This window comes from Artibeus jamaicensis, unplaced genomic scaffold, assembly GCF_021234435.1.
Source record: "Artibeus jamaicensis isolate MK-2021 breed Jamaican fruit bat unplaced genomic scaffold, CSHL_Jam_final scaffold_1283, whole genome shotgun sequence".
NCBI classification, from domain to species: Eukaryota; Metazoa; Chordata; class Mammalia; order Chiroptera; family Phyllostomidae; genus Artibeus; species Artibeus jamaicensis.
In genome coordinates, this window is record NW_026522028.1 from 7,434,012 (window position 1) to 7,460,342 (window position 26,331).

At 37.0% G+C, this 26,331-nt stretch overlaps 2 protein-coding genes across 2 annotated transcripts in view; one reads left to right on the forward strand and one right to left on the reverse strand.

The window, feature by feature from the left end:
• The window catches only part of IL1RAPL1 (interleukin 1 receptor accessory protein like 1), a 1,106,570-nt gene that overhangs the window by 567,715 nt on the left and 512,524 nt on the right, over positions 1–26,331 (reverse strand). The window lies entirely within an intron of this gene.
• LOC119038295 (transcription factor SPT20 homolog) lies at positions 13,790–16,720 on the forward strand. Its single transcript, XM_037130789.2, has one exon. The coding sequence runs from the start codon at positions 13,790–13,792 to the stop codon at positions 16,718–16,720; it is 2,931 nt and encodes a 976-aa protein (XP_036986684.2).

A 26,331-nucleotide genomic window follows, 5' to 3' on the forward strand; every position in this document is an offset into this window, starting at 1 on the left:
CTTGTTTCATAAAGATAAAAGAAGATAGTTGTTTTGAAGTGCCACAAATGCTTGGGCACGGAAGGATGGAGATCTGAAAGGTGAGTTACTACAGACCTGAGTACAACCAAACTGGTGTGAAAGGTTGTTTCTTCCTGATACATTTGATCATGATGTTGAATCATTAGTTATGAAAATAGTGCAGGGGACCAAAAATGTCAGGGGTACATTGTGGAGGGAACATCTTAGAGTTGGTGAAGCCATAAAAATACTTTGATCATTAATTTCTAATCTTCAAGCCTTCCAGTGTTTCCTATGTTGAATTTTTTCTCTTGGTCTTTATGGGGATGCCTGAAGCCACACATAGTGGCCCCTCTGTTATATGTTATTTTTCTTTCTTTTTCTAACTAATTTATATTGACTTTGTACTCTCCCCAGTGAAAATATAACTTAGAATTATTTTTAAGTTCTATGTCCTTTCATTTTCTCTATTTCTTCTGGGGTCAGTTTGTACATTCACTTGTTTGATTGTCTCCATTGGTCCTCCCTTTCATTTAGTTGCTTTTCCTCAAATATTTGATGATCTTTTGTTGTCCATTTATGTCTTTGAATGAGAAACTCAGTTGATTATTTGGTAGCTGAGTGGGCTTTTCTTCCCTTGAATGGCAAAGTTAATTGCAGGGCTCATATAACTGGGAGCAGCCCATCCGTTGGGAAGCTTCTCTTCTTTATGGTGCTGGATGTGGAGCAGGCAGGCAAGCTGGAGTTCCCAACTGCCAAGATAAGAAGGGTCTCTCCCTGGCACTGGCATCCTTTAGTGTTTCTCCCTCCTGACAAGGCTGCTTTATTCCCTTACTTTGGCTGCATTTCTGCCTCAGACCTCTGTACCTTTCCTGGCAACTCTCCTCCACCTCATGGTGAACCCCTTTCTTTGGAATGTATATTGAGAACAGTAGCCTCAGGTTAATGCTGCTTTTCTAATTCAATTCTAGGGTGGCTATTTTCTAATCAAATGATTGAATACTTTAGTGCATTATTGCTCTTTCCATTTCTTGCTATATTTTCACCCTAGTTTTAGAGTTTCAGTGCATCTTGTCTTTTCTTCTCAGTGTTTTTATCATACACATAGTTGGGGGTTCCTCAACTTTTGTCCATTCAAAACCATTGATTTCTTTCTTTTTTTATTTTTTTAGATTTTATTTATTTATCTTTAGAGGTGAAGGGAAGGAGAGAGGGAGAGAAATATCAATGTATGGTTGCCTCTCATGCATTCCCAACTGGGAACAGGCCTGCAAACCAGGCATGTGCCCTGACTGGGAATCAAACCGCAATCCTTTTGTTCACAGGCCCACATTCAATCCACTGAGATACACCAGCCAGGGCCCGATGTCTTTCTTCTGGGTGAACTTCACCACTTCTGGCCTGCTGATGGCAACTTTTCTTGTTTGCCAATGTTGATGTGAGTATACTACACATATTCTTTCCAGATTCCATCTGGTGGCTTTATAGATGGAGACTGTCAGTCACTGGAAAAACCCAGTCAGTACTTCTAATACTGAAAAGCGTGCCTGGCTTCAAAGATTGCTGGAACTATGGCTCCTCTATGGGATTCGTCAACAAAATGTGGGGAGCTCATCCACTCCAGGGACATCTCAGAGCCACATGCCCTGAAAGAGATTCATGTTATCTTTTTTACACACACCATGCTTATAGCTACTGGCACTAAATGTGAAATTTGTTTGGATTGGGTTTTCTTTTCAAAAGAGCTCTGCAGCACCTGGTGATTTAACTGAAGCTGAAGTCAACCTGTGAAAAGATTTGAGTGAGACCACTGAGCAAATGATAAGACCTAAAAATGTCATTTTCTCACCTTCTCATTTAAAACACTTTAAAAAAAATTAACTGGTAGACTGCACTTTCATCTATGACCTTCTGCTAACTATACATTCAAAATAATTATTTCCCTCTTTCTTTTGATGGAAACTAATTCATATAATTTTACTATCTTTGAGCCTAATATTCCTGGAACACTGAAGAATAATGTTGAGGAGGTCTCATGTGTGAAGCTCTTTCCAGTATTTCTCTGGGCATGCGCATTTTCACATTTGACCACTGTGGAACCCAAGGTCTCCTTCCAGACCTCTTCTTGAGGCAGAAGAAAAGACAGAGAGAGGAAGGGGGGAGAAAACATGTCTTTGAAGGAAGATTGAGGCCCAAGATGTGGGCTTAAGCTCACATAAAATAAAATCATTTCTTCAGGGAAGCCTGTAGTTAAACCTCATCAAACTTCAGCCCTCTTACCCCTTTGTTTATTTTCTTCATAATAATCGCAATTTGCAATTACTTATCTCCACTTACTTTGCTGTCTCCTCTGCTAATATGTATTCTCATAATATGTAAAATAAGTGAGTTAGTTGTATACTGTTTGAATTGAAAGGTATATATTTTTTTCCTATGGAACTGAAACCTTTTATTTTTAGTATTCTTATGTAGAATTGTAGGCTACCTTTCCATTCAATTTTTTAGGACAAGGAAAAAGAAAAACTGTTTTAGAGAAGATGTACCTTTTCATGATTCAGTATGCTCCTGGGGTTCAGTGAAGGGTTCTTACTGCACTCCTGGGTGTGCCTGATGTTACCTACACACGCCAACTGACAGAGAGCCCCTGCCTCACACATGCAAGCAGATACTTCCCTTGGCCAGCAGAGCTAGCCTCAGTCCCCAAGGAAGCCCCCTCAAAGGAGAGCTTCATGTTTACAGCCCCAAGGACCAGGGTGGTGAGCACAGGAACCTCTGACCTCAGTGACTGCAGACCCCTCACATACTGGAAGGCCTGCCCCTTGTCTATCAGGAGGAAGAACTGAGGCTGGCAGAGAGCAGGAGAATGCTTGTCCCACTGGGGACTGTGGCAGAGAGAGGGCGGAAGTGTCACCTTCTTACCGAAAATGGCACGGGGTGTATCCACTCCCTGCCCCACTGTCCTGTACTGAAAAAGCCCAAGGTTAGCTCCTCCTCATTAATAGTCTAAAAACAGGACCCCTGTCTACAATGGGAAGAAGGGGATCACAAGAACAAAACAACAAGGAGTTAAAACTGGAAATAAGCTCCTTGGGATGTCACTGAAGTCCAGAATTCCAGACGTCCTCTGGACCCCCCCAAAATTATCTGCATTCTGAGGCTATTTCTTGTTTTGCTCCTCACAGGGCAAAGACTTGAGGCTTGATGATGGAAGTCTAGGTGCTGTGACAAAATGATTGTCACAGTCTCATTCTGTGCAAGCCCAGAAAACAGAAGTCACAACCGTGGTGGTCCTGACTCATGAATTGAGAGGCGTATTTTTCAACTGAGGTAAAATTCATGCAACATAATATTAACCATTAACTATTTGAAAGTGTACAAAATAGGTGTCAGGTGGTACATTCATAATGTTATACAACCATCACCTGTATCTACTTCTAAGTTATTTTCATCATGCCAAAAGGAAACTCATACCCATTAGCGATCAATCCCTATTTTCCCATTCATGTAGCCCTGAACAACCACCAATCTGCTTCTGTCTTTATGGATTTGCTTATTCAGAATATTCCATATAACAGGAATCATACAACATGTGAATAGCTGTGGCTGGCTCCTTTTACTTAGCATCATCTGTTCAAGGTTTGCCCATGTTGCATCATTTCCTTTCTTGGCTGAATAACAGCCCTTTGTAGGAATATGCCACATCTATTTGATTTATATATATCAACTGTTAGGCATTTAGGTTTGTTTCCATATTTTGGCTATTGAGAATAATGCTGCCACAAATATTCACGTATGAGTATTTGTTTGCATACCTAATTTCAGTACTTTTGGTATATTACTAGGGATGGAAATATTGAGTCATATGGTTATTCTACTTTTAAATTTGTCATGAATCAGGGCTTCTAAAGGAAAAACAAAAACAAACTTAGCAAACAACTAGAACAGGAACAGAATCACAGAAATGGAGATCACATGGAGGGTTATCAACAGGGAGGGGGAGGGGAAGAAGAAGCATAGTTAGTACAGACAAAATAGACAGGGGGAGGGTAAGAATAGTATAGGAAATGGAGAAGCCAAAGAACTTATATGTACAACCCATGGACATGAACTAAGGGGGGGGGATACTAGTGGGAGTGGCATGTAGGCAGAGGGGAATAAAGGGGAGAAAAAAATAGGACAAGTGGAAGAGCAAAATCAATAAAATATACTTAAAATGTAATAAAATGTTTTAAATTCTTTACCTCCTTAGGAACACTCTAGTTTCTGCTGGTGCATGAACAATAATCTGTTACAAGAATTTGTTTACTGTGATGGCCTTTTGAGACTACGAACTTAAAAGATCTAATGATTTTCATAAGTGCCTAGAATGGTGCCAGTCATATAGTAGTTGTTACTCAGAATAGAGGTTTGTTCAATGAATGAGCTAACTATGAGCTAATGGCTACATAGTTCTGGATATATATATATATATATATATATATATATATATATATATATATCCAGATATATGTGTGTGTGTGTATAGATATATATGTATGTGTATATATATCCTTTTGGTAATCCCTCTAAACAGCTCTCACCTACACCCACCATAGTAATTTTTACCCCCTTTTGTTGGATGATTCTTTGACACAGCACACAGTCCCCGACAGTGGATGTGTCTTCTGAGCCTGGCAAAAAAAATACAACAGGGCGGTAAAAATTCTCTAGCCCTGAACAGCCAGCCACCTGTAATCCCCTGATTATATCCGTCTCCCACCCTGCACACAATAGATCCTCTTCAAATGGTAGCTGACCTTCTTGATTTGAGAGATAAGGGAAAGAAGGACAAATGAGTAGGCCACATGAGGGTCAGTTGCAAAACACTTTTCTCTCTCCAAGCATCACACAGGCAGCTTTTTCTAAAGTGGTTTTAATAGTTCTGGTACTGTTATATCTTGCTCCTGGACATGGGGTGGAAAAAAGGTGGGCTAGGATTCAAATGCTCAACTAATTCTACCCCCCACCCTCTCATTTTCAAATTAAAATTCCAGGGAAACTTCTAACAGAGAAAGAGAAAAAGGATATTGATCTTTAAAGAAGATAGAATTACCAGAGTTCGCTGAAATTATACTAACTCACAAATAGACTCTTTAGAGTCAGATTAATTTTTTTGAAAAATCAAAACAAAACATGCTTTTCCCCCTGCTGCATGTAAACCAAATCTGGGCAATATTAGGGAACAATCCACATAATCGGTGTTTCATTTCCTACTAACACTTCTCTAAATATTGTTTAAATATCACAATGGCATATGTTTTGTTCAGTTGTACTTTGCAAGTCAGTATTTCTTGGTAATAGCTTTGTTTTCCACTTAAGATTTATAAGGAATATATAAAATTAACTCAATATAATAAATAACCTTAATTATAACATATATTTATATCATATTCTTAATTATATGTAGAAGACAAAAACTTAACCTTTTTCATAAAACTGACAGATGGGAATATTTCCAAACCCTGGAGACTAGTGTAGGATATTTTAAAGATACGATATTAACATTCATAACCAGAGTTTCATATAAACAGTAACCTGTTTGAACATCACAGATCTAGAAAGTAACTCAATTTCTACAGATAGAAAAGACAGAACGGTGTCTATTTCTGGAAAAACTATTACTCACCCAAGAAAGATTTTGGGGACTGGAAATAAAATCCAAAACTGTTCACTGAGGAAGAGACTACAGTCGCCTCTCTCTACATGTTCATAGCACCAACTTAGCGCTCTAATTGGAAGGTAACCCATGATATCTTGCTTGCTTTATCCACCACTTTCTAATTTCATATTTTTCAATGCTTTCATATCCTTTGTCCCTGCTATGGTTTGAGATAGTTTCATTATATGTAAATTCAGCATATTGCCTCTGAAACTTCTCAGAGCAAAGGCATTGCATTTCATTTAAAAAAATCATTAAGGCCAGTGGGGTATGCTCAATGTAATACAGGAATGAATATATAACTATTATTTATTAAAGGAATGAGTTAACTATCACTTATTGAGCATGTAAAGTTCATTCATTCTGTCAGTACATATTTAATGAGCAAAGACTATGGGCCTGGGCCAGCTGGAGATGAAGTAGTGAATAAGCAAAGTACTTACTTACATGGAGCTTACATTCTATTGAGATGAAATGGTGGGGGGAAGAATATTGTTCAAAATACTTTAAAGCCATTAGGATGGCTATTAATAAAAATGGGAAACAACAAATTTTGCGAGGATGTGGAGAAACTGGAACTCTTGTACATTGCCGGCAAGCATGTAACATGGTCCTTCCAGCTGCTGTGAGAAACTAGGCTGATGGGTCCTCAAAATTTAAACACAGAATTACCATATGATCTAGAAACTCTACTCCTAGGTACATAACTAAAAGAATGGAAAGCAAGGGTTTAAACAGATACTTTTATACAAATGTTCACACTAGCATTATTTACAAGAGCCAAAAGGTGCAAATAACTCAAATGTCCATCAAAAGCTAAAAGGATAAACAAAATGTGGTATTGCATATAGACACAATGGGCTATTATTTGGCCTTTAAAAGGAATAAATTCTGACACATGCTAGAATATGGATAAAGCTTGAGAACACTATGCTAAGTGAAGTAAGTCAGACACAAAAGGACAAATGTTGTATGGATCCACTTAAATTATGTACCTAGAATAAGCAAGTTTATTCTAAAAGGAAATCGGCAATTATCATGAGCTGCAGAAGAGGAAGGAGTGGGGAGTTAGGGTTTAATGGGTACAGAATTTCTGTTTGGGATGATGAAAAATTTCCAGATATAAATGGTGGTGATGCTTGCATAGCACTGTGAATGTACTCAATGCCACTAAATTGTACAATTAAAAATGATTAAAACAGTAAATTTTATGTTATGTACACTTTATCCAAATTTTAAAAGATTAAATTGTATCCTTTATATGAGTGGATTATATATATATATATATATATATATATATAAAGCTATTATTTTCAAAAACCTTGTAGGCATTATCTCATTTAATCCCCCTTATATAATCTCATTTAACCCGCTCTCTCATTTTAAATGTCGTTTCTATGTTTTGTCACCTGTATTTCCATCTCTACCTCTAAAGCCTGTCTGAAGTTGAGATTTCTATACCCAGTTGCTTATTTATCACACCTATTTGAAATATTAAAAAATGACTTCAGACTTAATGTGACCCACACATAAATTTTTATTTTGACCTTCAAATCTATTCTTCCACTTGTCTCCCCTACCTCACCATTCACCTAGTTTCTCAAGCAAAATGGCTGGAATTTGTTGAAGACATTATAGTCTTATACCAATGGAAAAAAGTATGAAGTAAGGGGGTACCAAAAACTCAATGTTAAGTTAAATACTATATGAATGCAACATTTAGAAAATCAAGTTAATAGCAAAAATCAGTAAGAATAAATGTTCATCATTTTTTAGTATACTATACTGTTTAGTATTTATCCTGTCATTATCACTAATTGATAGTTTCTGGATTTCATATCTTTTCTTTAAAGTGTAAGTACCGCAGGAGATGCTGTCTTCTCTGCCATATTCACTGTTTTATTCCATAAATAGGTTTTCTGATTTCTAGGCTTTCCTGCCAATTGACTTTAATGTTGGATTTTTTCCCAAGAGAAAATCCTGCTCTAAACATACTTTGTAATGAAAACACTGTTACATAATGTTTTACTATTGTTACTATTGTATTATCTGCAGTGATGGTTTCACTCCCTAGATTGTCAATCTCCCTACATCTCTTGAATCTTCCCAGTTATGCCCAATGTTCCAAATACTCTTCATTATTTATCATATTTCACCACTGGCTAAATATGGAAGTCACCACTTTTTAAAAGTTTAATCTCCTTTCTAGCAGCATCTCATAAAAGAGATAAATCACAGAATTCTTTATGTTTAATTTCCTAGAATACAGCACTCTTCCATTTCTGTTCTCCAAATTCAACTTCTCATTTGTATAGAAAGGGCCAGTAGGACTAGAACAGCCTTCCTGGAAGGGAAGTCCCGTATATGTGAAAGTCAGTTAAACTTGTCTCATACCATTGCCAGAGAGAGCTGCAGTTGATGTGAGGCCTAATGTGGAAGGCATCCCTCCATGTAGCAGTGGGAGGAAAAATAAGTAAATAAACACCATGAGTCAGGGATTATCTGTTATTGGCTCTGTTCTCTTTTCTTAATTTTAGATGGGTCAATCATCTAGGGGGTTCTAAAAGTCTATAGTTAGTTCTGGCTCGTGTGGCTCAGTGGACTGGGTGATGGCCTGTGAACCAAAGGGTCACTGGTTCCATTCGCATTCAGGGCACATGCCTGGGTTACAGGCCAGATCCCCAGTGGCAGGTGTGTGAGAGGGAACCACATACTGATGCTTCTCTTCCTCTCTTTCTCCCTCCCTTCCTCTCTGTCTAAAAATAAATAAATAAATTTTAAGAAAAATAAAAGCATGTAGTTAAATATTTGTGGATGTCCATAGCTATGTACATAGACCAGACATTTTGAAATTCAGTAGTTGCAGAAGAAGGGACCATATGAAAAACCTTTATCCCTAGCCAGAGGGGCTGTGGAATAATTACATAGGAGACTGCAACAGACAGCTGTCAAAGCTACATTCCTGTCAATACTACAAGATTATTTCTCAGGTTCTTCTCAAATGAAGCAACTGTTGAAAAGAATTGAAAGTGGCCTTATTTTACACATGATTTCCAGTTACAATATCTGCTTTTCCCTTAAAAGTCCATTATGATAACAGCAGAAAAAAAAGGGAGAACTCTTATAGAATAGGGGAGTTCAACTCCATTATATTCAGTCTTATTAACATGCAGGGTTTTCCCAAATTATCCTCATACACATGTGGAAATATTATAATGACTAACTGGACATCATTTTCCATGACTGCTTTCTCAAAGTTACAATTTATGCAGCAGCATTGTAATCATTCCCACTCTCAAAACCCTTCTGTTCACTAGTTTGTAAAATACAACCATAATTGACTACCTTGGTGGCTAATTTGCAAAAGCTATTACATTGCTTCTGGACTCTACTTTTCTTTTACTGATATGGATTTATTTAGAATCCAAATTATACAAAGAATCACTGTGTAATTTTACTTTGTAGTTCCTGATGTCATTATTGACCATTTATTGTGTCTATAATGTATAAAGCACATAACATGCATAAGTCATTAATGTTTGTGGCTTTGGGTATGTTCACTTCTTATTTGTAAAGTAAAAGTCTTCATGAAGACCTGCATCCTCTTCTAAATGTTCAAAATAAAGTATTGATAATATCATTACACCTGTTAAATGTATCTGATCCATTAGTGAATTATTGACTTTGCACACAGGTATTGTGTGTTCGTGTGCACATGTGTGTCCTCTCGGTCTGCCTGTAATTTGCCTGTATCCTTTCACTAATAGAAATCTTTCAGTGGTAGTATAAACTGCTCTCCTCACTTTCTCAACATATGCTCATCATTTCTTTATTATGGTCTGAATTTTCTCACAGATATTTCTCAGAAAATGTTGTTACTAGGGTTATCAATAATCTCCTGGACTTCAATAGGAAGCTGTCTTGAGCACACTCTGACATTTAATGTTATTTATGTCCACTCATCTTGATATGTTATTAGAGGACCTCTTCCTGGTTTTCCTTTTGTGCCACTGTTCATTCTCTCCTTTTCTGCTACATGCTAGAATTTCTCTAAGTTTTTTGTCCTTGCTCTTCATTTTCTCTCGAGTGCTCTTATGCTACCAAGTGCTACTCAAAATGAGTATTGCTGCTCCCACTGATGGATAACAGTTGTGTGCTGGCAACATACAAAATAACAGAGCAAATGTTGCACTTTTTAGAAAAAAATTAAAAAGTGAGTACATTTTCAATAAGTACATGCCAGTGGTGGAATGTTCCCATATATGAGCCCCACCTACCCTAAAGCCAAATCTGGGGGCAAATCTTTGAGTAACAGGTTCTTTGCCATCCATATAAATTGGACCAATTGACAATAATTTTGAGCATCTGTTTTCCCACATAATTAGCTAACATGATAAGCCATGAAGTGTTTATGACACAAAGCTATGAACTTTGACAATCTAATAGGTAAAAATATGGTCAGATATGTAGATATAGATATAGATATAGATGCTCCAGTTAAGAGACTGGCCCGGCCAACCTTGGCTTTTGAGTTGTGAGACCCTAAACTGAGCCCACCCTCTGTTCTGACCTAAAGAACTGTGAAAAACATGGGTGTTGTTTTATGTCACTGAGTTTGTGGTAATTTGTTATGGCAGCAATCCAATACTAAAAGAGTTCCCCATGGAGAACAGGTATAACCACAATTAGCACAGGGTCATATAGGATAGAATAGAAAAGAGACAAGAAAAAGGTTCAGAAAGAAAGTAATAAAAAAGACAGGAAGAGATTATCCAACATACTTATAACTGATTTCCCTGAAGGAGGGAAAAAAAGTAAATCAAAGGAACAGAGGAAATATGTTAAGATAATAAATTAAGAAAAAACTTTGGTGAAATAAAATCTCTGAATTTACCTATCAAAAGGATCCAATCATGTACCTGGAAAAACTGAGAAAGAATGGTAAATTCCAAAAGCTATCTCAGTAAAGCTATTGCATATTTTTTTAAAAAACAAAATGTCCTCTGAACCTCCAGAAGAAAATGGTCAAGTTTTTATATAGGAAAGAAAACACAAAATGGAACAGCAGAGCAAAATTTTCAAGAAGTTAAAGAAAAGAATAGAGTATGAGGCAAGATTTTATAATGAGCATTTTTTTTAAATCTCAGGAAATACTATAGATATGGACACTTCCCATAAATAGAGACTTTCACAAGGAAAAGATATAGAAAGATTTGGAGACATTTTGGTAGTGAACATACATATTCGAAGATCTAGTAGTAACATAAAGGCAGTATTAAGGTTCATGGAATAATGTGCAAAAGTTTTTGCTGTGATGAAGTAGAGATGGCACAACTAAAAATATGAAGAGAAAGGAGAAAGAAATACAGACTAACTTGATTCATTAACATATAGGGAGAAATTGAAACATTATTTAAAGCTGACATGAAAGTAAAAAAAAACAAATAAAAAAAGAGAGAACTAGAAGTGATTATAGAAAGGTATTGGTATAAACTTAACTTATGGGAACAACAAAAGTGAACACAACATATACCATAAAATAGCATGACAAAACTGTAAGATCTTTTCATATTAAAGATATTAGTTCTTTTTTAAGTATAATGCAGCTATTGTCTCCCAATGTATCATTTAATTTATTTTGATTGCCTGCCATGGATATTTTTATTTATTTGTAATAATTATATCAATCTTTCATTTTATAACTTCTAGATGTGTCTTTTAGAGAGACCTCCATTCTGTAATTACATATATAAATATATTTAATATTTAATATATTTATAAATATAAAATATATTAATTAGTTTTATTTACAGAAAAATATTTACATAAATGTTATTTAATAATCAAATATATAATTATATGTAATATATGTTATATATAAATATATGTTTGGTATGTATTTAATATATATTTATAGAAATTCTCCAGTATTTTCTTCTAGTACTTTTATAGTTTCATGATTGATTCATTTAGTTGGGGAGCTGGAAGGATTGAGCAAAAAAGAGAAAAAACTCATGGACATGGACAACAGTGTGGTGATTGCTGAGGGTGGGATTGGGAGGAAGTGGGGGAGGGTATAAAGGGGGAAAATGGTGATGGTGTTGTGGAATCATGCTACTGAAACCTCTATAATTTTGTTAACTAGTGTTCCCCTAAATAAAGGCAAAAAGACAAAAGAAAATAAAAAGAATGGTAATAGACAAAAGCTTCTTCTTTCCTACAGGTTTTCTGTTAGCATCATCACTGAGTGAATACTTCATCTCTTTTCCACTGACATGTGATGCAAGTCTTATTGTATAACAAACTCCTGTATGTTTGGGGAATTATTTCTTAGATTTCAAATTGTTCAATTTATATCTATTGAAATTTAGTTAGGTACCAGTAACACACTGTAATGATACAATGTCTGCAAAGGCAAGTCTCCTGACAGTAATTATTGTTTAAAACAATTTCTTCACTATTTTTGGATGTTTACATTTCCATGTAGACTTTAGAACTACATTGACTGCTTCCAATAGGGCATATATTCATAGGTGATCAGCTTTGCTTTGAAATAAGTAACTTAAAGCATTACATTATTCACTTTAATATATAATCTTTACTATATTTTTAATTACCATTTAGTCCCCTTATATCCCCATCCTCCCTGTAATCACCACCCTGTTCTACAGGTCCATGAGTTCTTTGTCTTTATTGCTCAATTCCTCCACCCCTAATCTCCCCCTCACTAGCTGTCATCTGTTCTCCATCTATGAGTCTTTACATTATTTTTAAAAAGCTATAAAATTTGATATTATCCTAAGTGGATACCCAGTGGGGTACCAGCCACCAGATTGCAGATCAATGTTTCCAAGTACTCCTCTTCTTTAGGGGAATTTTCTTAGAAAAGTGGAATCAGGCTTTAGAGTAAGAAACTAGATTTGTACACTGCCTCAACTGCTTACTGTTTTATAACCTTGAGCCCATTACTTAAGTTGGTTGAATGTCAGTTTATTCACTTGAAAAATGAAGTTGAAAAATGGCCACCTTGTGAAATCCACATTATGTAAACATTATGTAAATTGTATTTTGAACAACTATGAAATGTGCCTGATGGTTGGTGAGAACTCTTTGGAAAATAATTTCAAATAGATTTTGACAACATCTTCACTATAATTCCATTTATATTTCTGTCCTAACTGTAGAATTGCCATGACTTGATCCCTTTTATGTGTCTGATAAATTTGTATTCATCTGCAACTGTCACAATCCTTTGGGAACCGTTTTTCTTATTTCCCCTTGTTTAGCACTTTCTGTCCTTTATCATTCTGTCCAAAATTTATAAATTATGATTATCTGTTACTTGTTTGCATCCTCAAGGAAACACCTCCTTGATGAGTCACTTGTCACTGGTTTTACTGTCTGAATTCCTATCATATTACCCCCCTCATAGTTCATTCTCAAATGAAGCTGTTGGTTGAACATACATACACTTTGATGGGAAGGAGGAGTGTTCATAGGACATATATATTTTGTACTTTTTCTATTCTTTGCTCTTTGTTTTACCAAAAAAAGAAAAATAAAACAAAGAAACAAACAAACAAACAAACAAAAAAAAACAGGTGGGGAGGAGGGTGACATTGCATCAGTCCGTAGAAGTGATTTTTGTCATTATCTTGTAAAACTGCATGAACTACACATGAATGCCTGGCCCAACTGCCAATAGGAAGTGCAGACACCGAAGCAGGAAGTGCGGACCAATCAACAGCCATTCACAGAGGGGGCGGAATGTACGCACACGCAGAAAGCTGCGTGACCTGAGCACCTCGAGTGGCCTTCCGGCTGAGCTAGTGGCAACGGACGCAAGGCGAGCCCTAACGGAGAGATTGGAACCTGCACAGATAAAGGTATTTTCAGAAAATCACAAGAACTTTGTGTAGCTTCCCATTGGGGGCGGGTTTCTTGGTGTCCTTATTGAAGTTAGATTGGTAGACCCACTGTGCAGTTGCGGTGCTTCGCATGACTATATATTGATATTAAAACAAAGCATTCATCCCGTGCATCAGTGCTCTTACGTTTTCTCTTCTTTTAGGGCTCCCGTTTTACACCACAATGGAAAAGGCTTTAGAACAAGCTTTGGATCGTGCGGAGTATGTCATTGAAAGTGCGCGGCAGAGACCCCCTAAACGTAAACAGTCATCCAGTGGGGGAAAATCTCTCCATGACAAACTGTATGACCTCTATGTCGAAGAATGTGGAAAAGAGCCTGAGGTTACAGAGGAATTAATAAGCAATGTGAACTTGTTAGAAAAGCTTGTTCAGAGGGAGTCCTTGTCCTGTTTGGTGGTCAACCTGTACCCAGGAAAGGAGGGCTATTCGCTGATGCTCAAGGGACCAAATGAACCACATTCAGAGACCATTCGACTGCCTTATGAAGAAAGGGCATTTCTAGAATACCTAGATGCAGAGGAATTGCCTCCTGTATTGGTGGATCTCCTGGAAAAGTCCGAGCTGAACATTTTTCACAGTGGGTGTGTCATAGCAGAAGTTCGGGACTATAGGCAGGGCAGTAATGCGGTGCCCCCTGGTTACCAGAGCAGGCACGTCCTCCTCCGCCCAACGATGCAGACGTTGGCCTGCGATGTACAGTCCATAAGCAGTGATAACCAGGAATGGACTCAGGAAGACAAACTGTTACTTGAGAGCCAGCTGATCTTAGCTACAGCTGAACCCCTGTGTCTTGATCCTTCTGTATCAGTAGCCTGCATTGCAAACAGGCTGCTCTATAACAGGCAAAAGATGAACACTCCGGCGATGAGAAGGAACTTCAAGAAGTATTCCACAGCCTCCCTGAATGTGCAGCAGGAGCCATCTTGTAGTCTGGACCCTCACAACAAAAGTGAGGGCAGTCAGGCAGCTCAGCAGGATAACCTCAAAATTTTCAAAGCAGAAAAATGTGTGGATATGTGGAACCAGAGACCCTGTGACTTGGCAGTCCCTTCTGAGGTGGATGTAGAGAAATATGCTATAGAGGAGAGGTCTGTCAAATACAATGACTCACCACTAACAGTTTGGCCAGCCTATGGTATAAATGATGATATTTCTCTATTTGGATATGAAGCTGGTGATCAGTCCCAGACCACAGAGCTGACCTTCATGCGGTCTCTTGGTGATCCACTTATCTCTGGACAAACTTCACCCAAAAAAGCCAGTTGTGGGAGACAGATGTCTCCCTGCCACTCCTTGAAAGATGACCATTGCTATAGTTTGATGCCTGAGTCTAACATTGACACTGGGGAAGAAGTACAGAGTCTGTTCGAGGAACTGGAGCCACTGAGTGTCGAATGTGCCTTCGAGGTGTCACCAGGCTCCAGCGGCTCAGCCCCTCAGAGCCAGCTTTCTCCAGAGAAAGAAGAAGCACAGCCTTTAGACATGTCAGCTCAGTCTTCAGTACCTGGGGAGGGAGTCCAGTGCACCCCTCCACCCATCAGTCTTCTCTCCAGCTCAGGAGAAAGTTCTTCAGGTAGTGACAGTTTGACTCCCCAACCCAAAAGCAGCTTTCATAAATCAGTATCTCCTATCCCTGCTCCAATGCCACCAAGTCTTCTCCAGAAATCCTCTGTGGAAGTGAACCGTGTTAGCACACTTCCTACAGCCACCCTGTGCACTGCCAGCCCAGCACAAACAACCCCAGCCAGCCAGGTCAAGGCCAAGTATGCTGGCCCCAATTTTATCAAACTGGCAGGCCCTGTTCCTGCAGCCCATACTGTGGTGAGAGGTCCCAATTTCACAAAGGGCTCTACTGCTAGGGTCAGGCCTCCTGTACCAATCAAGCCCAAAGTCCAATCCTCAGAAGATCAGCAGCTACCAAATATACAGCCTGCTGTACAACAGGCCCCTTCACAAGGTATTCAATATATTTTTAAAAATGTTTCAGAAGCCAGGCCTGTAACACTACTCCAGCTTCCACCAGGTACACTCATTTTGAACACTCAGCAGCAGTCTCAGCAACAGCCACAGCAACAGCCACAGCAGAAGCCACAACAGCAGCAGCCTTGTAAACAACCACAGCAGCCTCAGCAGCAGCAGCATCAGCAGCCACAGCAGCCTCAGCAGCATCCACACCAGCCTCAGCAGCAGCCTTGTCAGCAACCACACCAGCCTCAGCAGCAACCACAGCAGCCATGGCAGCAGCCCCAGAAGCAGCCCCAGAAGCAGCCTCAACAGCAGCCATGGCAGCCTCAGTGGCAGCCTCTTCATCAGCCAGGGCAGCAACCACAGAAGCAGCCTCGTCAGCTGCCACTGCAGCCTCGGCAGCAGCCAGGGCATCAGCCACAACAGCAGCCAAGACAGCAGGTACAGCAGCAGCCTCAGCAGCGGTCTCAGCAGCCACGATGGCAGCAGCCACGGCAGCAGCCATGGCTGCAGCCACGGCAGCAGCCATGGCTGCAGCCACGGCAGCAGCCACAGCAGCCTCAGCAGGTGCCACAGCAACAGCCTCAGCAGCAGCCATGGCAGCCTCAGCAGCAGCCTCAACAGCCTCAGCAGCTTCAGCAGCAGCCTTGGCAGCAGACATGGCAGCAACCACAGCAGCCTCAGCCGCAGCCATGGCAACAGCCACAGCAGTTCTATCAGTTGATTCCACAACTTCAACAACCTATATATTATATTCAACAGTCAGTGCCACAGCATTCAAATGTGCAACGTTCAACCCATCGAAGAATGATCTTACCTGCTCAGAAAACTGCTATTGCTCACCTCAAAAGACTTAGAAGTAATCTGCAGCCCCAGAGAGCACTGGGATCTCAACCAAGCTGTACCCAGACAAGACCTGGGCAAAGCCATACCCAGCAAAGGGTCCAGCTCCCCTCTGTCTTGCAGCAGCAGCCGCAGCCCCAGCAGGTACAGTTGAGAGTCTTGCAGTTCCCTGTGCCTGTGCCAACTGTAGCAACCCAAAGAGCTCAGCCACATCATGGCCAGAAGGCAGCAAGCCAGTCAAAAGGTAAAATGAATAGAGGCCTACCCAACACTCCTAAATCATGAGTCTTAAACCGTAGGAGCATTGAATCAAAGGGTTTCTTAATTTTTACTTCATTTTTGTCTTTAATGCCTCAATATTTTATATTGCTAGATGTGCACACTATACAGAAGCACAACCCTATGCTTTTAAAATAAAAATAGGGAAATAATTTAATGGGAAAAATAAGAAATAGTCTATGAATGAAATGAAAATTCCAGTTCTGCAATTTACTATTTCTCTATTAAGCCTATTTTTTAGTGTTTCTGTATTTCCTTGTCTGTAAAATATAAACAGAAATATGTACTTCTTAAGTTTATTATCAAAGTTAATGTAAATAAGGTATATTAAAGATTCAAATTTAAATTAAATTTCATTTTAATTATTAAAATATTAAATATTTGAAAGAAACCTAATTTAAACTGAAAATAAATTATAGTAATAATATTGGTGCTAATAATAGTTCTGTTACATTACATAAAATTCAACCCAATTTTTAAATAATACTAGACTTAAAAATAATAAGTAAGGAAATTATTTATATGTAGATATACAGATATAAATATAGATTAGATTTAGACAGATATAGAGATATAGACAGTTTTTAACCCTCTATTAACAAAAAGTAGCCCTTTATTCTATCTACATGCCCCCCCACATGGTGAATTTTCTGTCTAATAAAACTGGATATATTAGGCACTTGTAATTCATTCTTCAGTAATTGAGGGGTGGGTGATTTGGATATATGACTCAATATCATTTGCCAGACAATATTCTTCAAATGCATTTTTCATGTGGTGCTTATTATTTTGCAAACACTTCATAATATACAAATGTACCTGCTGTCTGCCGTTCATCTTGCTCCTCTATTCTGTCTCAATTATTTTTGTCCCCATCAGACAGGATAATAACCACAAGAGAGAAAAGGTAAAGGTTTCTTGATTTATAATGGACCAATGAGTAAAAAATGATAGGCTTAGATGAACTGATGAAACACATTACAATAGGGAATTATAGGGAAAAGTGTGAATAATTGGGATATGAAAATATTTTTAAATATATCTGTTAACTAAAAATGATTTTTGTATCTTCTAACCAGTACATTTTAGGATAATATTGTAAGGTAAGAACTAAATGGCTATATTGAACCTCTCTCCCACCCCAAAATTTAAGTAATTGCAAACATAGATTATACTTTAAAATATTTTATATGCAACTATAAAGATTTATGTCACTTAAAATGTCATCTTCCTTGGAATTAGAGATTGCTTGAAAAGAATGAGATATCAAAAACATTTTAAAAATACCTTTTGTTTAGTTATTTTGTTGACTTTATTTGATTGTAATGGTATTTGCTAGTTGAGGTACCCCTGTTGATGACTGATAAACATCTTTTACTTAACATGTCAAAATATGATGATATTCATCATCTCCCCAGCCTATCAGAACATTTGCTGTTTGGTGTTAGAATAATTCACAAAGTAATAGGATTAATTAGCAAGTATTTTAAATAATTTTTAAAAACATAAAATCTATCCATACAACCTTACCATCCCTAACTACTTCTACTCCGACTTGTGGACTTTGAGGGATACTTAGAAAAATTCTCAGACTCCCTTTTTTATTGATTATTTTATTTTTAACGGTCAGTCCCATTCACATTTAAAATTTGAAAGCAAACACAGTGAAATAAAATTCTAACTAGGTGAAATATCTTATATCAAAGAATCAGCCCTGGCTGGTGTATCTCAGTGGATTGAGCCCCGGCCTGCGAACCAGAGTATCACAGTTCAATTCCCAGTCAGGGCACATGCCTAGGTTGCAGGCCAGTTCCCAGTAGGGGTTGCATGAGAGGCAACCATACATTGATATTCTCTCCCTCTGTCCTTCCCTTCCCTTCTAATGATAAATAAATAAATTAAAAAAAAAAGATTCAAGTTTGCCAATACTCCTTTCCCATGCCTACAACACTCAGAGATCTCTTGAGCATTCATTCCTATTTAGCACACAAAAAAGGCTAGAAATAGTGCCAGGCATGCCAATCACTCATTTGAAAGTTTCAATTCTTTTTCTCCCTATTTTTATAGGTACCTCACTCATTTTATTAATTAAAGTATAGTTCACATACAATAGTATATTAGTTCCAGGTGTACAGCATAATGACTCCAAATTTGTATTCCTTATTATGCCATAACCACAATAAGTCTAATAATTATAAGTTATTATAAGAATATTGACTATTTCTCCTATGCTGTACTTTTACATCCCTGTGACTTTGTTATAAGTGGAGGTTTGTACTTCTTATTCAACTTCACTTTTTCACCCATCCCCAGAACTCCTTCCCCTGGCAACCATCCCTTTGTTCTCTGTATCTGAGTCTGATTCTGTTTTGTTTGTTTTGTTTCCTAACAGCTGAACCACCACCCAATTTAAGGTACTGAATAGCATACAAAAGTTGGAAGTAGAATGACTCCCAACACTTTACAATACTTTCATCTGTGACATTTCCGACCATGTCACACTCCTTTGCTTCATCTCCTTCCCTGCATCTGCATATTTTATGGAATCAAATCAAAGTATTTTGTTTTGGCAAAAAGGTGTTTTGGGACCTGGATTTGTCCTTTCATTCCTGCAAATCTCCTAACACTTCCCCATTCACATCTATGGCTTCGGCAGTACTTAACTACTGTTGCACCTGATGTGCCATGTTCCTCCAAAATTCCCTGTTGATGGAGACCCCGAACTGGGAACTTTTTTCCATTCTCTGCTCACCACTTAATACTCAGTGTCAGCACCACCACACTGGAGCCTGATTCTATTTCTGTACTTATGGCAGTGTATTTCATACTATTTCACAGGGTTATTTGTGAATCAAATATGATAATACATGTAAGGAAAAATATGAATTGAAAGTATGTATTAATATAACTATACTTTTCAGAGTTTTCATTTATTTTTTTCCAAAAACACACTGTATAACTTTGCAGGCATTTATAGGGATTGGTACTTTTTCTGACATGATTAAACTTTATATAATTATATATTTATATTCCCTAATACTGTCTGTTGAATGTCACATTTGCCTTTTTAAAACATCAAAAGAGTACTAAATGGGAAGTATTGTTATAAAAAATAAGATATATAAAATAATAGTACTTTTATCAGTATTTGACTATAATTTCTCTTTAGGAAGATAAATGATTAAATAATTATTTTATTATCAGTTATTTTAATTAGATAGTTAAATCATAGTCCACCACTTCTAATATTTGAATTTTCTAAGCAACTTAAATACAGTTTTTTTGTCTTTGTGGCTTTTAACCAAGAAAATATTCCTGAAATTATGATTCAGGTATAGGTCATTCTGATGGACTCTAACAGAAAAATCTTCACTCGCAAAACTCCAAGACCACACTGAAGAGCAAGAAGATAAACCACTGAGATACTTCATTTTATTTCAAACCACCATATTTCTTATGCATTTGTATTTCTTAGAAGTTTTGAATTCAGGGCATACACTAAATCTATGCAAATAAAGCAATGTTCTCCTGTCTTTGTTTACCTGTTATTGCATCCTCTGATAATAGTCTAATGGAATACCATTAGATTGAGATACTCTGCTTGGCATGACAGGACTTAAAAGCCAATGTGGTGGGAAAATGGGGAGTCGTTTTCTCAGAGAATGGCTTCAGGTTTGCAAGATGGAAAACTTCTAGTGATTTATTGCACAACCACGTGAACACAGCGAACATTACTGAACTGTATAGTTAAAAATGGTTAAGGAGGCAAATTTTATGTTGTGGTTTTTATTACCACAATTAACATCTAAAGCAACAGTAATGAAACAGATGTGGCATGCAAATATTTCATTTTCAGGGGTCTTGCTGGAACCTTAGTCACTTATGTGCTTACAGCAGGGTAATTGAGAACACAACCCTCTGGAGCCAGGCTGTCTAATTTCAAACCTGACTCTGCCAACTTACTAGTTGTTGACCATGGGTAAGTCACTTAACTTCTCTGTTCCTCAAGTTTTTCATCTGCAAAATGGAGTTATTCAATAGGACTGCTTTTACATAGTAGTTACAAGGATTAAAGAAGATCTTTTGAAGCTATTTAAATTTTCCATAAAATACATTCTCCAGAATAACTGAAATAAAGGGATTGTTCTCACTGAATGTAAAGGATTTGCTTTAGATGATCTAACAGTCTAGGGCTATCTTGCAGGCACAAAATCACTCTGGTGAGCCACAGGGACCGCTTGGAAGTGGTGCTGATTCTCCAAGGCAAAGAAATAAGATCTGCATTATTGTTGACTTTTAAAATGATGTGGCATCAGTTTTCTGATGCTCTGGACACAGTACACAAATGGTAATTCCTAATATATGCCCCAAATCAAACATCCCAAAAGGAGAGCCCCTGAATTGCAAATTAAACATCCTCACACATGTCCCACTCAACAAAGCCTACTTCAAAGTAGGTGGCCGTAGGACTTTAATGACTGATGATTCTTTCAAGCAGAGGGAGAAGGCCAGTGAACACAGTGTTTGAGAGTGGAAGACAGCCCTTGGATATCCTTATAGCCACCAATCAAAACCAGCAGTGCTCAATTACTCACTTCAAATGTTTAACAGTAGCTGTAACAGGGTTGCCAAACCTTGCACTTACTCACAAATACTTAGTATCTATTACAAGGCACAATTTGTCAAAGCCCTAGAGACAGAGCAGTAAATGAGACATAATATCTTTGAAAAGCTCAGCTTAGTACATTAAGAACAAATAAATTTTAACAAAGTAGAGAAAACTTTAGTGTGGCTTTCAAGTCAAATTGTTATATATCAAGCACCATTTGTGCATTAACCTTTTTGGTTCGTATTGTTTTTAAAGACTCTGTGGCATTTGATAATTTTAAGAAACATTGCAACTGAGGATTTAAAATGGAAACAGCAACAGACCTCCAGATGCAGTGTTGACATAGTATCACTTTTTTATCACTTGCCCTCATTTCAGTTTAATAAGCTCTCTCAGCTCTCATCTTTCAATGTTTAATCCAAAGCAATTAAAATAATATGCAAATGTCATTTGCATTGCTTTAAGAGTGACACTTAACACACAATTTCATTATAATAGGCAACTAGAATGTTTGTTGAATGATCAGCTCATTTTTATTTTAAAATATGTGCTTTTCTTGCAATGTATGTTTGTAAATAAAACATCTACACACAAATTTTACTTGATAAATGCCATGTGCATAATGTTTGTCTTATATACAGAACACAGAGTCAATACCATGTGATATTTCTATTTAAAAGCCAGCTATTCTTTTGCTCAATCTCTAAAGCAAGGAATATTTTAGCGAATGATTTGTATTAGCAAAAAAGTACAAGATAAGATGAAAATAAAGTGTGTCTGTGTGTGTGTTTAAGGTAGTCTGTCATTTAGGATTTACTTCCACGTAGGGAATTAGAAGGTTATAGTGGAAAGGCCGGATACACTTTATGAGAATAGAATCAGTTCAGTAAGCTTGTGTGGTGGGTTGGTTGTATTAATGGTTCCAGTTCTTTACTCCTACATGTAGTCATACCCTTATGTAACCTTCACTATGAATCCACCATGTGACTAGCTTGGGCCAATGGGATATTAGAAGTCATTAAGTAGAAGCTTGAATCAACATGTATACATCTCTTTTTCCTTTGTTGCTTCACTGCTACTGACATCAGACCATGCCTGAGCTAGCCCGTAGAAAAAGAAAGTCTCCTAGAACTAGATTCTAGTCTCCCCACCCCAGTTACTCCATCTGAGGCCATCTTAATAAATCAGAAAGTAGTTGCCATCTAGGAGGAAATCAGCTGTATTGAGCTAGGTTTAGGAGAGTAAAATATCCCATCTCTGAGAGTCACTATTTTTATCATCAGTTGAAAAAAACACTATGTAGCATGGTACATATCACTGTATTAAGATTTAATAGATTTTCCATTAAGCATATTGACATATATTTAATAACAACCTTAAACAATCAGAGGCTTTAGAAGATACTCTATTCAGGAAAAAAGATGTATTAGAATTTGAGCATGTCTTCAAATAGAAATAATTTCCAATTAACATCCTTGTATGGTAGCTGAAAAACCATTTGATGGACAAACTAATATTATATGTGTGTATGTGTATCCCATATAGTCACTCAAAAATATTTATTGTAAAACTACTATGTGTTAGTCTATTGTCCAAACTTCTGAGATACAAAACAGGTAAGCTTTCAGACTTTTATTTAAGTGTTTTGCTTGGTAAACTCAAATTAAAAAAAAAAAAACCTTAGTTTAACCAAGCACTATAAACACAACATAACAATAAACATTGCAAAATTTGTGTAACAGAAATAATAAATTAAACTGATTAATTTGTGTCTGTGCATAAAAAGGAAACACATATATAAAAAAGTGAAATATGTGAGCTGGACTTAATTTGATTGAAATTTGACATCGTATCATTATTTCCTGACAAATCTCCATCTGTGACCCAAGACTAACATGGCTAAGAATCATTTAAAAGAACCTAAAAACCTGTAGTCTTAGCATGATCCTAAGACAGACAGTTGGCCAATTTACCAAACCCTGAATCATCAAAACCCGTATCTCCTGTTGGGAGTTTTCAAGGGTTTAGAGCATGGGGCTAAGGTGAGGTTGATGTGCTTAAATTCAACCTCTGCCATTTATTAGCTATCTGACCTTAGTAATTTCAGCTCTTTATTACTATACCTGTTTGAAATTCCAGAAATGTACTGCACTGAATATGGCCTTTTAATATTGGAATTATTTATAACTCACAGATATGGCTTTTCCTACTGATTCCATGGCTCCATGCCATACTTTCTTATCCATATTAATAATCTAAAATGAAAAAGAAAAGCCAAAAAAGTTTCAGCCAACTAGCATAATGGTTTACCTCACACACTCATGTTTACTTTGATTATTAAACCTGAATTTACATACTAGATTGTTCAAAGAAGAAAAAATAATTACTATTTGGGGGTTATAGCTTCATGCCACAATTAATTCCTGGCCATAATAATTGGAGCAGTTTTAGCATGATCAAAAAGAAAAGTATCCTTAAAAAATGTATCTGAGAAGCCTTAATAAGTTGTTGGGATACAGATGGTCATTTAAAGTTACATAGTGTACTTGTGACATTCTTCCCAGATCTTTGCACATGCTGTACCCATTCCTTGGGTTCTTCCCATGGTATTGAATATAAATGAAATATATGTATTAATAAATATAATTATTGTTGGTTAGTAATAGTTTTCTGAATCCCAGGCTCTACATAGTCATTAAAGTTATCATTTTCATCATCATGATCATCATGATCATCATCACTTTCAAAAAAGTGTGACACTGTAGAGAAATTAATAGATAGCGATTTAGAAGCACTGGGATGGAGCACCATTTGTATCAGTGAGCTGGTTGCTATAGCATGTCTCCTCACTCCTCTGGGCTGGGCCTCTTTGTCCTTGTGTATAATAAATGACCTAACTCACTGGCTTGGTATGAGGATCACAGCTAAAACACACATGAAAGTAAATATAAATGAAAGACTTTAATAAAAAATGTTATATGCTACTAACTCTTATGATATGAGTTCTGTTTCACCAACAAAAAAAGCAATAATAATTTCTACATTGTAGGATTTTCTGAAGATTCAATAGGAAAACATATTGAAAACATCATAATACCAGAGACAGAACAGTAGCTCAATAAATGATTAATGGTGGCTCAGCAACTTAAAACATTTTATGTTTTAATTTATTTTTTATTGCTATTCAAGTACAGTTGTCTCCATTTTCACCCCACCATGCCCCCTTCACCCCACCCATCCCCGCCTCTCACCCTGGAACCTACCCCCTTTAGCTTTGTCTATGTGTCCTTTATACATGTTTCTTAAACAAATGGAAGTAGAAATAGATAATTATTTATACACATGATATGTATATTTGTTCACATATTATAATCCACAATAACATCAAATATTATATCTCTTTTCATCTATAGTACATTAAACTGTTCCAAGTGAGAAGGAATAGCACTGTGAGACCCATGCTTTCTCTCATTCTTCCTATTATTTCCAGATGAAAAATTATAAGTTATCAGACATATTAACTTCCCATTTATTGTTTCTGGATATTGGTTTAATGAGTAAATGTACCAAGAATATTCTTTTGAGGTCAAAAGATCCTTTGATATAATTTATTTCTGATAATTAGTTCTAAGAGAAGATTATGACCTAGCCCTGATTTATGTGGCCCATAGTCAAATGTCCATTAGCTGACATTTACAAATATGAACATAGAATAGAATTCCCTGAGATTAACACAGGCTCCTGTACTTCCAGTTCCTCCATCATTCCTTCCTGTCATACTATCTTTAATCAGCTTCTTTTTCATAACCTCTTCCTGGCTTTGTTTAATTCCCCAACAATCTAAATGATCTGGTCAATCATTTCAATAATGCTCTTTTTAAAAAAATTACTGTTGTTCACTTATGGTTGTCCCCATTTTCCCCCATTACTCTCCCCTGACTACCTACCCTCCTTCCAGATTGAACCCTCTCCCACCCCATTGTCCTTGTCCATTGGTCCTTTATATACCTTCCTTGACTTGACCCTTCCCCTTAATCCTCTTTTTCTAGTCTTAAGTTTTTCAACTTGTCTTTTTACTTCACCCAATTTACCAAGTCTTGACTCTTTCTCCAAAGTCATGCATTCATTCTTAAATCACAAAATCAAATCATCCAGAGTTTTTAAAAATAATTTTTAAATCTGTATCACATTAATGAAAGTAACTATTTCAAGGTGTTTGAAGTTGATATAGATTATCCAAAGGAGGAAATAAAGTAGAAATGGAGTAAGAAATCAAGCTGCCAGTAGGAAGAAAGTAAGGTCAGAGAATGAGAATATGTCTGAGGTATCTGAAACAGGAAATAGAAATTCTGGTCAAGAAAACTCCTATCTAACACTGGGGAAATTCTAATCCTAGTAAGATAGCAAGCTAGGTTATTTGGGCCAATTCTCCCATTAAAAATAAGTAAAACTACTGGAATTTTTCACAAAATAAAATAGTTTACAAGATTCCTAAACCAAAATCTAAGTAAAACCATAGTCTGAGTTAAATTGGCCTTGTGACAACAATTCCCTGAAGGCATTGACTGAACCTAGTAACCACAGTGGCTACAGCCTGGGTGTATTGGTGGCATAGGTCTGGAAGGGTGGGGATAGGGTCTCAGTCAAATCTCCAATTGGACAGAACCCCCATCCAGTAAGGCTAAGAGCTCCATCCTCAAGAAAATGATGCAACATAACTAAACTTGACACTCCTCAACCCTTATGTATCCTTAAGGCAGATTGAGAGCACAAATTCATATTATATAGATAGTCCCAAAGAACCCTTAAGGTATGGATTTCATTTAATTTACAGCAAACCCAGAGTGATCATACCTTAGGCACCTGCCAAGGCAAATGGAAATCCTTTTTAGAAGAATGCTCTTTCACCCTAGACCTCAGAGAATTCCCCCAAATAATATTCTGCATAAAATGATCACCTCATTGAAAACAAAAGAAAAGCTTAGCACAAAAGGAAATAGAAGCCTTG